Genomic DNA, 14,222 nt, shown 5'->3' with positions numbered 1-14,222 from the left:
TTAATTGTTGTTTTTTAAACCAAAGATGTCGATTATTTATGATGTCTGCGTTCTGTTGTGTTGAATACTGTTCTCTCATTTTTGGCGAAAACTATTCTCTCCATAGATATGTTTGTTATTTTGAAAACTTAGCTTCACTTCTGAATTTTGAAATGATCAGAGGGTATATGTCTATCAGTGTTTCACTGGAAAATCCCTTAAAAAAGAAAAGAAAAAAAAAGATGGCATGCTGGAAGTAAAGAATGGAGAATATAGGCCTATGAAGAACTCGATAGTGACGTCATCTCAGTCAATGAATCGTCTAAAAAAGTGAAAAAAACAAGACAGTTCAGAAGAGGAATAAAACTAAACAAAACGGCGATAGTGTGCTCTTTAAGCCTGCTTGCGTGAGGTACCGAAAGACCTTTTCTGCTTCTTCCCACTTCCAGGCTCGAAGAGAAGTTGCAAATGATATGTATAGTTATAGGAGAGCTTGTGCAGAAGTTGCTTTCCTATTCTTGATATGTACTGTATATTGCACTTGTCTGACCAATGGATAAAAGACTGACCGCAGGAAAATCTAACTTAATTGTGAACATTTTTAAAGATAATGCCACTATATAAATACTGATGACCCTAACAGATAGGATCTGAATTACCTAAATAATTTCGGTCAGAAGAAATCAGAAATAATCTATGTAAATGAGCATTCATGTACAGCGTATTGGAAACAACCTAATTCATATTCACAGTTTGGATTCATTCTCTCTCTCTCTCTCTCTCTCTCTCTCTCTCTCTCTCTCTCTCTCTCTCTCTCTCTCTCTCTCTCTCTCTCTCTCAGAAGAGGAGCGAGTTATAGCTCCTGGCGATGCGCGAGTGGTGGGCGGCCAGAGTACCCACCCCAAGAGATCCTCGGGACTTCGGCCTCGGCAGCTGGTACGGCCGATCGAGTTCGTCCTCGGAGCTCTCCATGCCGCCCATCCCCGCCGTGGTGGCGACGCTGGCTCCGCCCATGGGTCCTATGGTGGCAGCCCCTCCCACGCCCTCGTGTAGGGGGATGGGCGTGCGGGCGCCGAGGGTCGGTGCGCGCGAAACGCCTCCGTGGGCTGGGGTAGTTAAGGTTGTCATTAGTGGGCAAAAACTGACAAGAAAATAACTGTTGTAACAAAATATAAGTAAATATGTAAACCACAGGGAATAAATAAATTTTCCTAAATAATATCATGAATTGTCTTTTTACTATTCAGCACTGGATTCGACTCGTAGGCGACACGAGTTTAGACTACTGCCACTCTTATTACTTTTACTTAGCCATTAAACACAGTAACATAAAATACTACTATTATCATCGTTACCACTAACACTTCATTATGATATCAACTGAAAATGAAAATAACGACAGTACGTCTACGAACAATGCTTCTCGTTGCAGTTCCCCAAGGCATTCACCGAGAAACTGCAACGAACCCTACGTCCGAACTCACAAAGCGTGTTAAGCGAAGCGGGTCCGAACTGCCCGTAGACCGACTGACTTCCGAACGGCTGCTGTTTTTGATTCATGTAAGAATGCTTTTGCTGGTGGTGGTGCTGCTGGTGCATCTGCTGCTGCTGTTGTTGGTGTTGCATCGTGGCCATCAGATTGACAGGATTGAGCTGGTGCAGACCGAACTGTTCGGGTGCGTACTGCTGGCCGAACTGACCCGCCGCGGCCGAACCCAGTGTCCCCAAGGATGCGTATCCCGAAGACGAAGCCGCGGCCATCTGGCGTAAAAAGACACGGGTGTAAATATCTTGGAGAAAGAGGAGGAGAAAGAGGAGACGAGGGAGAAAGAGATGCAGAGTAGTTGAAGGAGACGGAGACTTAGAAGAAGGTGGAGGTAATAAAAACGAGAGAGAGAGAGAGAGAGAGAGAGAGAGAGAGAGAGAGAGAGAGGGAGCGAGAGAGAGAGAGAGAGAGAGAGAGCGAGAGAGAGCGAGAGAGAGAGAGAGAGAGAGAGAGAGAGAGAGAGAGAGAGAGAGAGAGAGAGAGAGAGAGAAATTTGAGTAACAGACATGAAAGCGAAAACAGAAAGCAAACATACAACATACACACCGAACCTAACCCTTATAAAATAAGAGAATAAAACCCCCAAAGACCTAACAAATAAACCATTAAACACGAACGATATACCCACCTAAAAAAGAAAGAAAGAAAAAAAGACGCAAGATAACAAAATACACCACACGAACTAAACCCCAAAGTATACTAACCTGTCTCTGATGCGTGTACAGGTTACTCGGCGTCGTGGTGTTGGTCTGCGACGCGGAGGGTCCGGCCATGCCCCTCAGCTGTTCGGGTTGCTGTTCAATAATAACACAGATAAGGATAAGGACAATAACATTAGCAGAAAAAAAACGTAGTGTGCAAAAATAACGGAAGCAAAATGGGTGATAGAACTGTTTTTTTATAAAATATATGTGCACAGTAAGGCTTATATATACACAAAATTATTCTACTTATATTAGTGGTTCGTATGTTTTCACATTACCCATATTTCAATATATATATAACAAAAAGGGAAAATGGCAGTTTTACAATAAGCAACATTAAAATAAGTAGGTTAATTACGCTGGACCAAATTTCTTTACGCTGACAATTAAGCACACAATACATTTCTTAGACACTGCACACGTATAACTGTGTGACATTGTACTAAAGAAACCGGTAAATAGAACTTGTGTTAGTGTAATGTTATCCGTGCTGGTGACCTGTGCAATAGGAAAATTTTAATAGTTTATGGTAGTTGTAGTAGCAAAGGAATGTTTTGTCAAATGCAGTTTAAAAGATGTCAGTGGAAAATAAAAGTGAATGTGCGGTTAAGTCGCTCGAGAAGGGACAGACTTCTAGGCTGTTAGTCACTAGCAAAGGCATGTGCTTTGTCACAGAAAGTTAAAGAAGCGCGAAGTCTAGACCAGGAGATACTTGCAGCGCACACGAGGCCATATCACCGAAAGCTTAGAAAAGGTCAGGTGTGCCAGAACTAGTTTGAGACGCAAGTACTAGGATTAGCTAGGGTCAGGTGTACCAGAACTTGCGATCTCAATTCTCTTAGAAGCAGACAAGGAGGTTTTACTAGAACTAGCCAGAGTCAAGTGTGCTAGAACTAGCCAAGGCGAGCGGTGCCGCGTCGAGAGTCGTGAGGGGAAAGGAAGCACCGGAAGCCCTTCGGGAGGAGCCCCAGGGAAGCGGCAGACAGGAGGCGAGAAGGCTCGGAGGGAAGGGAAGGAGGAACTAACAGCCGAGAGCTGGGCGTGGAGAGCCAACAGCTGCTGGAAGTTGAGCGTCCCCGGCTGCGCGGCCATCATGAAGGGGGGGATGCCGGCGCCGTTCTTCTTGGCGGCGGAGGAGCCACCGCCTCCTACCAGCTTCCTCAGGCGCCCCAGGATGCCCTCGCTCCTGCGGCCGAGGGTCGAGTTGGACAGGGCGCGAGTGACGCGGTTATACATAGAGAACGGGTTGGTGTTGACCGTGGCGGGGACGGCGCCGGCGGCCAGGTACTCGTTGCTGCTGCTGCCGCCCTGCTCTGAGCTCTGGGGCTGCGAGGGAGGTCAGGGGAGGTCAGAGGTCAGATGAGGGTGGCTTCGGGGCCAAGGTGCCATTCAATGTAGTCGACACGAGGTCTTAAGTCAATATGGATGTCAATCAAAAGGGAATAGAAGGTGAAGGCTACAATAATGTGGAAATAGTGAACGGAAGACATACAGAACAATAAAAGAATAACATACTACTGATACCTTACAGAATAAGTCACAAATACTTCAAAGTCGAGTCGGAATTAATGTGTTACTACTACAAACAAGTCTAAGTAAATTTCGTCTACAGGTGAGTCATGGGTTAAAACTAAAACTAATTACTGTTGACGCAGGCAATTACTCTCTCTCTCTCTCTCTCTCTCTCTCTCTCTCTCTCTCTCTCTCTCTCTCTCTCTCTCTCTCTCTCTCTCTCTCTCTCTTATCAAATGTCCTCTCATGATATTTGAAGTTAAAAATTACTTCTATGAAAAAATGTTATTTAGTCAGTCAAATAATAGGCAATAGTGGAAAGAAGTAATAACAATATAAAGAAATGACAAAAATAAGGTCATGCGTAAACACTCCCAGTAAATCACGTTCATTCATAACAAACACTCATTCACAAATAGCAAGTAAAGCCAAAAAACATGAATGAACACATATACACACAAGCACACACACTCCTTACCCACCCACATGCTTCACACACACACACACACACACACACACACGGAAACAACACACACACACACACACACACACACACACACACACACACACACACACACACTCACACACACACACACACACGCAAACAACACACACACGAACACACTCACACGCACACACATACGCAAACAACACACACACACACATAAACACACACACGCAAACAATACACACATACACACATGCGCAGGCACACACGCAAACAACACACATGCACACAAACAACACACACTCACACACACACGCAAACATCAACAACCCTGTAACTTTCACCCGAACATCTTCACAACCACAACAGACACCGACGACGCCCCCTGCGCTCCCGCCCTCGACTCACCGCGTAGATGTTCTGGTTGGTGAGCGTCTCCGCGATGTGCGCCCACCGCATCCTGTCCTCCAGCGTGACCCCGTACTGACCCGCAGGACCCGTGTTCGCCATGCCCTTGTTCTGCACGTTGACGGCGAACCCTCCTCCGTAGAGCGTTCCTGCGGCGGCTCCTCGGGCGAGGACCTCCGTCTTGGCGTCCTGGGCCTTCCATCTTCGGCTGAGGGGGAGGGAGGGGGAGGGGGAGAAGGGGGAAGAGGAGGGTGAGTCGGGTGGGTTGTGGCAGGAGCCGAATTGGAGGCGGAGAAGCGTGGGATCATGAATTACTGTTGAATGTTATCTCTTCTATATCATTTCTCTACCGAAATTGAAGTAACTCATCTGTGCATGTCCTACGAATTCTGAGACTTAATACGAGTACAATGGCAATAATAATACATATATGAAACAGCGTTCAAACAATACTGAGACGTAATGACCACTCCGCTCGCCGCCACTGCTAAAACCACAATTTCCAGCGATCTCCACTATTCCCGGTACATGAAACCCATCAGACAAGGAGAAAACCGATAAAACAGAAAACAAACAAACAAATAAATGAGAACTCTTAAGAAAACATCAAACAAAAAATAAAACTTAACCCCACCAACATGACGCCCCCCCAAAAAAAAAGAAAGAAAGAAAGAAAGAAAAAACACGCCCACTCGCTGCGTTTTCTTTTCTTTTTCTTTCTTTTTTATGTGGCCTTCCCCACATACCACCTACCTCCACATGCACAGGAAGATGAGCGTGAGGATGATGATGATGACGGCCGCCACTGACGCCCCGACGGCCACCCCGAGCACCTCGCCGTCGATCTCGCAGCGGGCGCCGTAGTAGGAGCCCTTGCACCTGGAGGAGGGGAGGAGGGGAGGGGTTAGTGGCTTGAGGAGGGGGTTGTGGGTTGGGTGGGCTGGTTGCTGGTCGCGCTTTGGCTTCTGTTCGGGGTGGGTCTGTTTTTGGGTTTTACTAATATATCCTCTTTTTCTTTGGGTCTTCTTTGTCTTCTCTCTCTCTATCTATATATCTTCATTTTGTTTTTCTCTTTCTCTCTCTCTCTCTCTCTCTCTCTCTCTCTCTCTCTCTCTCTCTCTCTCTCTCTCTCTCTCTCTCTCTCTCTCTCTCTCTCTCTCTCTCTCTCTATCTCTCTCTCTCCCTCTTCCTACCATCTCTTTATCATCCCCCACTCCCTCCCTCCCTCCCTCCCCCCTCTTTCCCCCCTGTTCCCCCTACTCACTGGCAGACTTTCTCCCCGTCCTCGATGCGGCATTCCCCTCGCTTGTTGCAGAAGTCGGAGGAGCAGGACTCGCAGTGCCTCCCCACCTCCATCGGGTCGTCCACGTATCTGTCGGGGAGAGGAGGATAGGTCAAAGGTCATACGGGTCAAAGATCAAGGGTCGGTGGTGGTGGTGGTGGTGGTGGAGGAGGTGAAGGTGGTGAAGGTGGTGAAGGTGGTGGTGGAGGAAGAGGAACAGGAAGAGGAAGAGGAGGAGGAGGAGGAGGAGGAGGAGGAGGAGGAGGAGGAGGAGGAGGAGGAGGAGGAGGACGAGGAGGAGGAGGAGGAGGAGGGGGTGGTGGTGGCGGTGGCGGTGGCTGTGGCGGTGGTGGTGGTGGAGGAGGAGGTGAAGGTGGTGGAGGAGGAGCAGGTGAAGTTGTTGGAGGAGGGAGGAGGAGGAGGGGAGGGAGGAGGAGGAGGAGGAGGAGGAGGAAGGAGGTGGAGGAGGAGGAGGAGGAGGAGGAGGAGGAGGAGGAGGAGGAGGAGGAGGAGGAGGAGGAGGAGGAGGAGGAGGAGGAGGAGGTGGAGGGAGGAGGAGGAGGTGGAGGAGGAGGAGGAGGAGAAGGTGGTAGAGGAGGAGGAGGAGGAGGAGGAGGAGGAGGGGGAGGTGGTGGTGGTGGTAGAAGTAATAATAATAATAATAATGATAATACTAGCAATGATAATAACAATAATAATAACAATAATAATGAAAACATCAGTAACAATAATGATAACAATACTAATGATAACAAAAATAATAACAACAATAATAATAACAATAATAATGAAAACATCAGTAACAATAATGATAACAATACTAATGATAACAAAAATAATAACAACAATAGTAATAACAAGAACAACAACAAAAACAATAACAACAACAATGATACCAACAACTCAGATAATAAACACAATAATAAAAAAATAAAGACAACAAAATCTCACCTGTCCGTATAGCCAGGTAGGCATCGGCAGGTGAAGGAGCCAAACTCATTAACGCAGGTGGCATCGCTGTGGCAGTCGTGGAGTTTGGGATCATTGCATTCATTAATATCTGTGGAATGAAGGTAATTAGTGTCTGGAGAAGAAGAAGGAGTAGTAGACGGTGGGAAGGAAATAAATTGTCATTTTTTTTCTGTAAATAAATGGTGATGGTGGTGATAATGATGATAATAATTATAATGAAAATGATAATAGTAATAAGAATGATGGTGATGATAATAATAATAATAACAATAATGATAGCTATAACAAAAGTAATAATGAAAAAAATTAACTAAGTACTAAACCTTCCCATAATCCATTAAAAAATATAACACAAACTAACGCCGTTGAAACGTAATTCCCTAAAAAGTGTTTTTAAAGTCACCTACAAAACGATTATTTCGTCAGAAGAGTCATTTAAAATTTAGTCTTAGGTGTCCAAATACCTCCCTTTCGCTATTACGACATTCATTCTTATCCCCTATCTCTCTTTCTTCTACAACTGCAATAATAACAACAACCGCTCATCGATATCATAAACGCAGAAATCCGACTTCAATAGCGATCCCAGCAACAGAGACTCATAAGCGTCGTGGGTTGTTAGGACCGCCTGCGCCGCTTTCGAAGCATATGGCGCTGAGGACCACTTTTTCCTTTCTTTCTTTTTCGTTCTTTTGCCTTTCTTCTTAGCCTACTTTTCCTCTCCCCTTCCTTCGCTCTTTCCGGCATCTGACATAAAATGGGACTTTGTATTGTGCTCATATAATATGGCATTATTCTAGACGGAGGGCTAACTACTATTAGCAAGACTGGTAGCAATAATGACAATAATAATGATAATAATGATAATGATATCATAATAAAAAAATAATAATATAATAATAAAATAATAATAATAACAGTAATAGCAATGGTGCTACTACTACTACTACTAATAATAATAACAGTACTACTACCACTACTACGACTACTACTGCTAATAGTAATGATAATAAGGATAATAATAATAATAATAATAATAATAATAATAATAATAATGGTAATAATAATAATAATAATAATAATAATAATAATAATAATAATGATGATGATGATGATGATGATGATGATGATAATAATGATGATGATGATAATAATGATGATGATGATAATAATGATGATGATGATAATAATGATGATAATAATAATGATGATGATAATAATAATGATAATAATAATAATAATAAAAATAATAATAATAATAATGATGATGATGATAATATTAACAATAACAATAACAATAATAACAATAATAACAATATCAACAATAATAATAACAACAGCAGCAGTACGAAGAGCGGTTGACTGACCGGCCACCTCCGGCACGGGGTTGAGCGGCCCGTCCACCCACAGCGCCGACTCCCCGATCTTGTTCCCGTGGCTCTGGATCACCTGGATCACCTGCCGCTGCAGCGCCTGCCGGATGGTGCGGGCGCGGGTGGCGGGCGTGCTCTCCAGGTTGACGGTGGCGTTGACGATCACCTTGCCGCCCAGGGAGTAGAACTTGTGCACGGTGTTGCTCAGGTAGGCGGACGACATCTGGGTCTTGCTGAGGGCGCTGTCGATCTGGCGGAGGAAGGGCGCGTGAGCTCGGCTGCTTCCTATTTCGATCGTTTTATTTGATTTTATCTTTTATTTTATTATTTATTTGATTTTATCATTTATTTTATTATTTATCAGATTTTATCATTTATTTTATTATTTATCAGATTTTATCTTTTATTTTATTTTATTATTTACTTCATTTTATCTTTTATTTTATTATTTATCTGATTTTATCTTTTATTTTATTTTATTATTTATTTCATCTTATCTTTTATTTTATTATTCATTTTATTTTATTTTATTTTCATTCATTTTTGTTGTTGTTGTTGGCTTTTTATTTTACTTTATTGTATTATTCATTCTTATTTTATCTTTATTTATTTATTTTTTTGTTGTTGTCGTGGGTCGGGGGCTTCGTTGTGGATTTTGTTTTTTGTTTTTCTTGTTTGCTGGCGGGTCTGGTGTGCTTTTGGGGGGCTGTTTTGTTTGTGATGTTTGTTTGTTTGATATATTATCTACTATGTTCTTGTGTATTGCTTGTGTAGGATAAGTTATTGTCATTTTATATACTTTATCTTCTTTGTTTCTACTAGAAATGTGATTTATTGTCTTGCTATTGTTTTTGGTGTCAATGTGTTCTTTCCTTCACTGTTTTTTTATTTACTTAGCATTATTATCTTTTAAAATCTGTATCCCTACAACTACAGCCTCTAACCGCAATGTTTACACAGTATGTTAACGAACTCAAACACCTATTACTCCTAAAACCAAATACACATTAAACCAACGTACTCCTACATCTATTACTTCAATTCCAAAACGAAATCAACCACAACCCAATCGAATTCACGCACAAAAAAATCAAGAACTACTTTAACGAAGACGACGAAAACAACACCAATTAATAAAGAACAATAGCAATGTGCTCTGTGACCTCAGACGTTCATTCTAACCCTAACATATTCAACAAATGTACTCTTGCAGTTATTAATTCAATTCCAAAGCGAAATCAACCTAATCAAATTCACACAAAAAATCAAGGACTGCTTTAACGAAGACGCCGAAAGCAACACCACCAGTAACAAACAACAGCCACGTGCCCTAAAACCTAAGACACGAAGCCCATTCATTCGTCCCAACCCTTAACCCTGGACGGCGATGACCCCCCCCCTCCCCCCCACAGCGATGACCTGCACTCCGCCTTACCGCGTGCGTGGCCTCCCACTCGAGCCTCCTGTACTCTTCGGACTCGGGGTCGTTGTACCTGCCGCCCCACACGATCCTCTGCTGCCCCACGAGGTCCACCTTCAGCGCCATCTTCAGGGACACCATTCCTGCGGGAGGGACAGCGATGTTGGTTGGTTATTTTTTATGATCTATCTATTTTATTTACTGGGTATCTATTATTATATTCTTTTAATCATCTACTTATCATTTTATTTTTCAATTATCTATGTATTATTCTATTTCTTAATCATATATTTATTATTCTATTTTCTAATCATCTATCTATTGTTTTATTTCTTAATGATATATACATTATCTTATTACTCAATTATCTACCTAATATCATATCTCTTAATTATCTATGCATTTATCATTTTATCTTTCAATCATCTTTTTATTTATTTATTTACTTTTTTGAGGGGGGGTATGAGCGGATAAATAAATAATTATTTTTCTCTTTCTTAGGGACACGGGAGAGGAATTGTTATTGTTGTTATTGATCTTGGGATTAATTTCATTAAGGGGGGGGGGGTGATTTCTCTCCCTTTTTTTTAATTGGTAGTTAGTTACTTTTGTTGTTTGGTTATTTGTTGTGTGGGGGGAGGGGGCAGTGTTTTATTTTCTATCATTGAAGTGGAATTTATTTGATGGTTTTATTATTCACCAATGATCTGAAATACAAAATGTAAAATCCGTCCCTACCTGACGCAACTAATAACAACAAACAACACAAAAAGGAAAATATACAACCCACTCAATAAAAAAGAAAAAAAGAAAAAAAAGGAACATATAACCCCTCTCCCACCCCCACCCCCTCCCATCCCCACCCCACCCCCTCCCCCACCCCTCAACATAGCAAACCCAGTCAGTCAACCCCTAACACAGCTCCCACCCCAAAGACACTCACTCTTGCACGGTGTTCGCGGCCTCTTCCTGTCAGTGCCCGGCCGGCAGTAACAGCTGGAGACGCCGTCCTCCGTCCTGCACACCTCGCTCAGCTGTTCCTGGCAGGTGCTGTCGTCGCCCACGATGCACGTGTCGATTCTGGGGGCGGGGGGAGAGAGAGAGTGAGAAGGGGGTCAGTGGGGGCGGGGGGGCGTGGAGAGAGAGAGGAGTCAGTGGGGGGCGGTGGGAGAGAGAGGAGTCGGGGGGAGAGGGATCAATGGGGGGCGGCGGGGAGAGATATGAGTCAGTGGGGGGGGATGAGTCAAGGGGGGGTGGCGGGGAGAGATAGGAGTCAGTGGGGGGATGAGTCAAGGGGGGGCGGCGGGGAGAGATAGGAGTCAGTGGGGTGGGGTGGGGGGATAAGTCATGGGGGGCGGGGAGAGATAGGAGTCAGTGGGGGCCGGGGGGGATGGAGGGAGAGATAGGAGTCAGGGGGCGGGGGCGGAGAGAGAGGAATCAGTGGGGGGCGTGGGAGAGTGAGAGAAGAGTCAAGGGGAAGCGGGCGGAGTGATGGGTGTTGGAGGTTGCATCGTAAGGGGGGGGGGGGGTCGAGACAGATGTGGTATGTTTGATAAGATTTTGTGTGAGAAGTATTAATCGTGCCAGATATGTAATTTAGATACTGCAATTAAGGTATTGGTTCCCTTGGTATAATTCCCAGGCTGTATGGATGTGATACGGAGCGAAAAGTTTAATAAAAACAAATAGAAATTGGAACAGTTAAAGAGAGAGATAGACGGACATCAGAAAAGACAATGCAAATGTAGAGAAACTAAAATAAATATAATAACAATATGCTAAGAAGCGTCAACAATATAATAAACATAAATATAATAATAAGGTAAATTTGCCAACAATAGAGGAAATACAGATATAATGACAAAAAGGTAAATATGTCAATAATAAAATAAATAAAACTATAATAATGATAATCTAAGGTAATGATAGAATAAATATAAAAATGATAATAACAAGCTAAAATGTGTCACTAATAGAACAAATATAAATATAGTAAAAATGAGATAGAAAGTCAATGATATAATAAACATGAATATAAGAATAACAAGGTAAATGTGTCAATAATAGAATAAATATAAACATAATAATAATAAGCTAAGAGGTGCCAATAACAAGAGACAAAGAAACACAAATTATTCCTCCGGGAGACTCACCTGATGGGTGGCTGAGTAGGCCTACGCGTATAGGCCTTCCTGGGAGGAGCAGGTTTGGGGCGTGTCGGTGCGGTGGGCGTGGTCGACGGGGGCGGTCTGTTGGGCGTCCCCGACGGGCGTGCGAGGGGGGCAGTCGGGCGCAGGAAGGGACTGTCGTTGCCCGTCGGAGGGAGGTCCTCCTCGGGCACGACGACGCCGACGCCCGTGCCGATGGTTTGCTGGGGGGACAAGGGGGGGGGGGTTAGTGCGGTGTGGGCGGGGCGAGGCTGCGGGCGGGCTGACATTCGGAGAGCGAGGCCTCCTCTTCGGATTCTCTGGATTCGGGTGTGTTATCACTGGCATTCCCTGTCTCTTTCATTTATTCTCTCTCTCTCTCTCTCTTTCATTCTCTCTCTCTCTCTCTCTCTCTCTCCCTCCCTCTCTCTCTCTCTGTCCCTCTCTCTCTCTCTCTCTCTCTCTCTCTCTCGCACACATTTTCCTCTCTTTCTCTTTTTCAATCCCTCTGTCTTTCCAACCAGTTCCTTCGCTCTGGCTCTCCCTCTTCCCTTCCATCCTTCCCTCCATCCCTCTGCACTTCCATTCGTTTCCATCTCCCCTCTTGCCTCCCTCCCCTCCTCCCTCTTCCTTCTTCCCTCCCATTCCTCCCTCCCGTCCTCCTCCTTCCTTCTCTCCCTCTCCTCCTTCCTTCCCTCTCATTCCTTCCTCCTGCCTTCTCTCACCTACCTTCCTATTCCCCCTCTTCTCCCTCCCTTCCTCCATCCTCCCTCCCTTCCCATTCCCCACCCCCTCTCCTCCCTCCCTCCTCTCCTCCCATTCCCCTCCCCCCTCTCCTTCCTTCCCTCCCCTCCCCTCCCATCTCCCCTCTCTCCTCCTTCCCTCCCACTCCCCTCCCCCCTCCCCTCCTTCCCTCCTCCCCTTCTTACCTGCGTGAGTCCCTGAGCCTGAGTGGCCGTAGGAATGAGGTCGAAGTAGGTTTTCCTCCCGTCGATGGACACGAATCCGTCCTGTCCTCCCGCCGGTGTCGTAATGAGGCCATCTGTTGGGAAGAGCGGGAATCATCGGTGAGCAGAGGGCACGAGCCTAAAAACATTCCGGCGAAAATAGTAATAAAAGTGAGAATAACATGAATGTAAAAAGTATTACTAGCTTGAAGATAAAAGTAATAATAAGGTAAAGATAATAGTATAAATAGCATGAATATAAAACTAATAATAAGGTAAATATGATAGTAATAATCAGCTAAAGATAAAAAATAATAAGCTAAAAATGAAAGTAATAAAGAATGAGCTAAACCTATAGGTAATAACAATCTGAAAATAAAAGTGAAAATAATCTAAAAAAATAAAAGTAATACTAAGCTTAAAATCAAAAGTAAGAATAAAAAATTAAAAGGGAGGCATAAGAATAAATTCTAAAAAAGTGAAAATATTTCATAAACATTTGATCATTATTACATACACGCACACACACAAACACACACACACACACACACGTATACATCCAACACACTAATCTGTTTCGTAGTAGGTTTTATTGCTTTGTGGCATTTGTTTATAACCCTCTTTAAAAAAAATCCCAGTGAACAATCCACAAATGATACAGCGCGTATGTGAGTTTGTTTGTGTGTGTGTATACAGTATCTATCTATCTATATCTATCTATTTTATTTTATCTATCTATATACACATTGGTGAACCGTATTCATGTGGCCAAATGTGGAAAGGTATGAATGAGAACGAATATCTTCACTATACACAATGTATTTTACCGGTTTCGATTATATCTTCGTCAGAAATAAATGTATTTCTGTTTGTTTGTGTTTGTGTGTGTGTGTGTGTGTGTGTGTGTGTGTGTGTGTGTGTGTGTGTGTGTGTGTGTGTGTGTGTGTGTGTGTGTGTGTGTGTGTGTGTGTGTGTGTGTGTGTGTGTGTGTGTGTGTGTGTGTGTGTGTGTGTGTGTGTGTGTGTGTGTGTGTGTGTGTGTGTGTGTGTGTGTGTGTGTGTGTGTGTGTGTGTGTGTGCGTTCGTGTGCGTGTGTGTGTGACTGAGTGAGAGAGAGAGAGAGAGACCGAAAGCCAGACAGTGCTCGAGAAACAAATTAAAAGAGAAAGCAAAAACGGAAGAAAATAGAGCGACAGGTAGATAAACGCAGAGAGAGCAACCACAACCGCAAACAGGAATAACCCCCCCCCCCTTCTCCACCTCCTATCACAAGCTGGTACTATCTCCCCCCCACACGCACTTGCAAGCAAAATTTCTCCCTCTGTACCCCCCCCCCCCCGACGCCATAGCACGAGAAAGCAACACGCCCGATACGACACTTTTTTATCGCAATATATCACGGTGATCCGAATGTCTAAGGTTTCGTAAGCACTTGCAAGCAGGCATAGAGAATGTATATTGCATGTATGCATTCATCGTGAGAGT

General features: G+C 43.9%; 1 protein-coding gene across 3 annotated transcripts in view; it reads right to left on the bottom strand.

Moving 5' to 3' along the window:
• LOC113803293 (mucin-2) overlaps positions 1-14,222 on the bottom strand; it is a 67,094-nt gene that overhangs the window by 2,783 nt on the left and 50,089 nt on the right. For 2 of the 3 annotated variants that reach the window (XM_070127219.1, XM_070127220.1), the window contains exons 3-15: positions 12,721-12,833; positions 11,798-12,015; positions 10,588-10,724; positions 9,660-9,787; positions 8,219-8,474; positions 6,831-6,939; positions 5,862-5,969; positions 5,351-5,476; positions 4,598-4,805; positions 3,256-3,555; positions 2,230-2,319; positions 1,464-1,740; positions 880-1,085 (exon numbers count right to left, since the gene is read on the bottom strand). In XM_070127219.1, coding sequence (XP_069983320.1) covers positions 880-1,085; positions 1,464-1,740; positions 2,230-2,319; positions 3,256-3,555; positions 4,598-4,805; positions 5,351-5,476; positions 5,862-5,969; positions 6,831-6,939; positions 8,219-8,474; positions 9,660-9,787; positions 10,588-10,724; positions 11,798-12,015; positions 12,721-12,833 — 2,276 coding nt within the window. The remainder of the gene's footprint in view (positions 1-879; positions 1,086-1,463; positions 1,741-2,229; positions 2,320-3,255; positions 3,556-4,597; positions 4,806-5,350; positions 5,477-5,861; positions 5,970-6,830; positions 6,940-8,218; positions 8,475-9,659; positions 9,788-10,587; positions 10,725-11,797; positions 12,016-12,720; positions 12,834-14,222) is intronic. The other variant, XM_070127221.1, reaches the window with a different exon arrangement.

This window comes from Penaeus vannamei, chromosome 11 (assembly GCF_042767895.1).
Source record: "Penaeus vannamei isolate JL-2024 chromosome 11, ASM4276789v1, whole genome shotgun sequence".
Lineage (NCBI taxonomy): Eukaryota > Metazoa > Arthropoda > Malacostraca > Decapoda > Penaeidae > Penaeus > Penaeus vannamei.
This window is presented reverse-complemented; position numbering and strand designations above follow the sequence as displayed.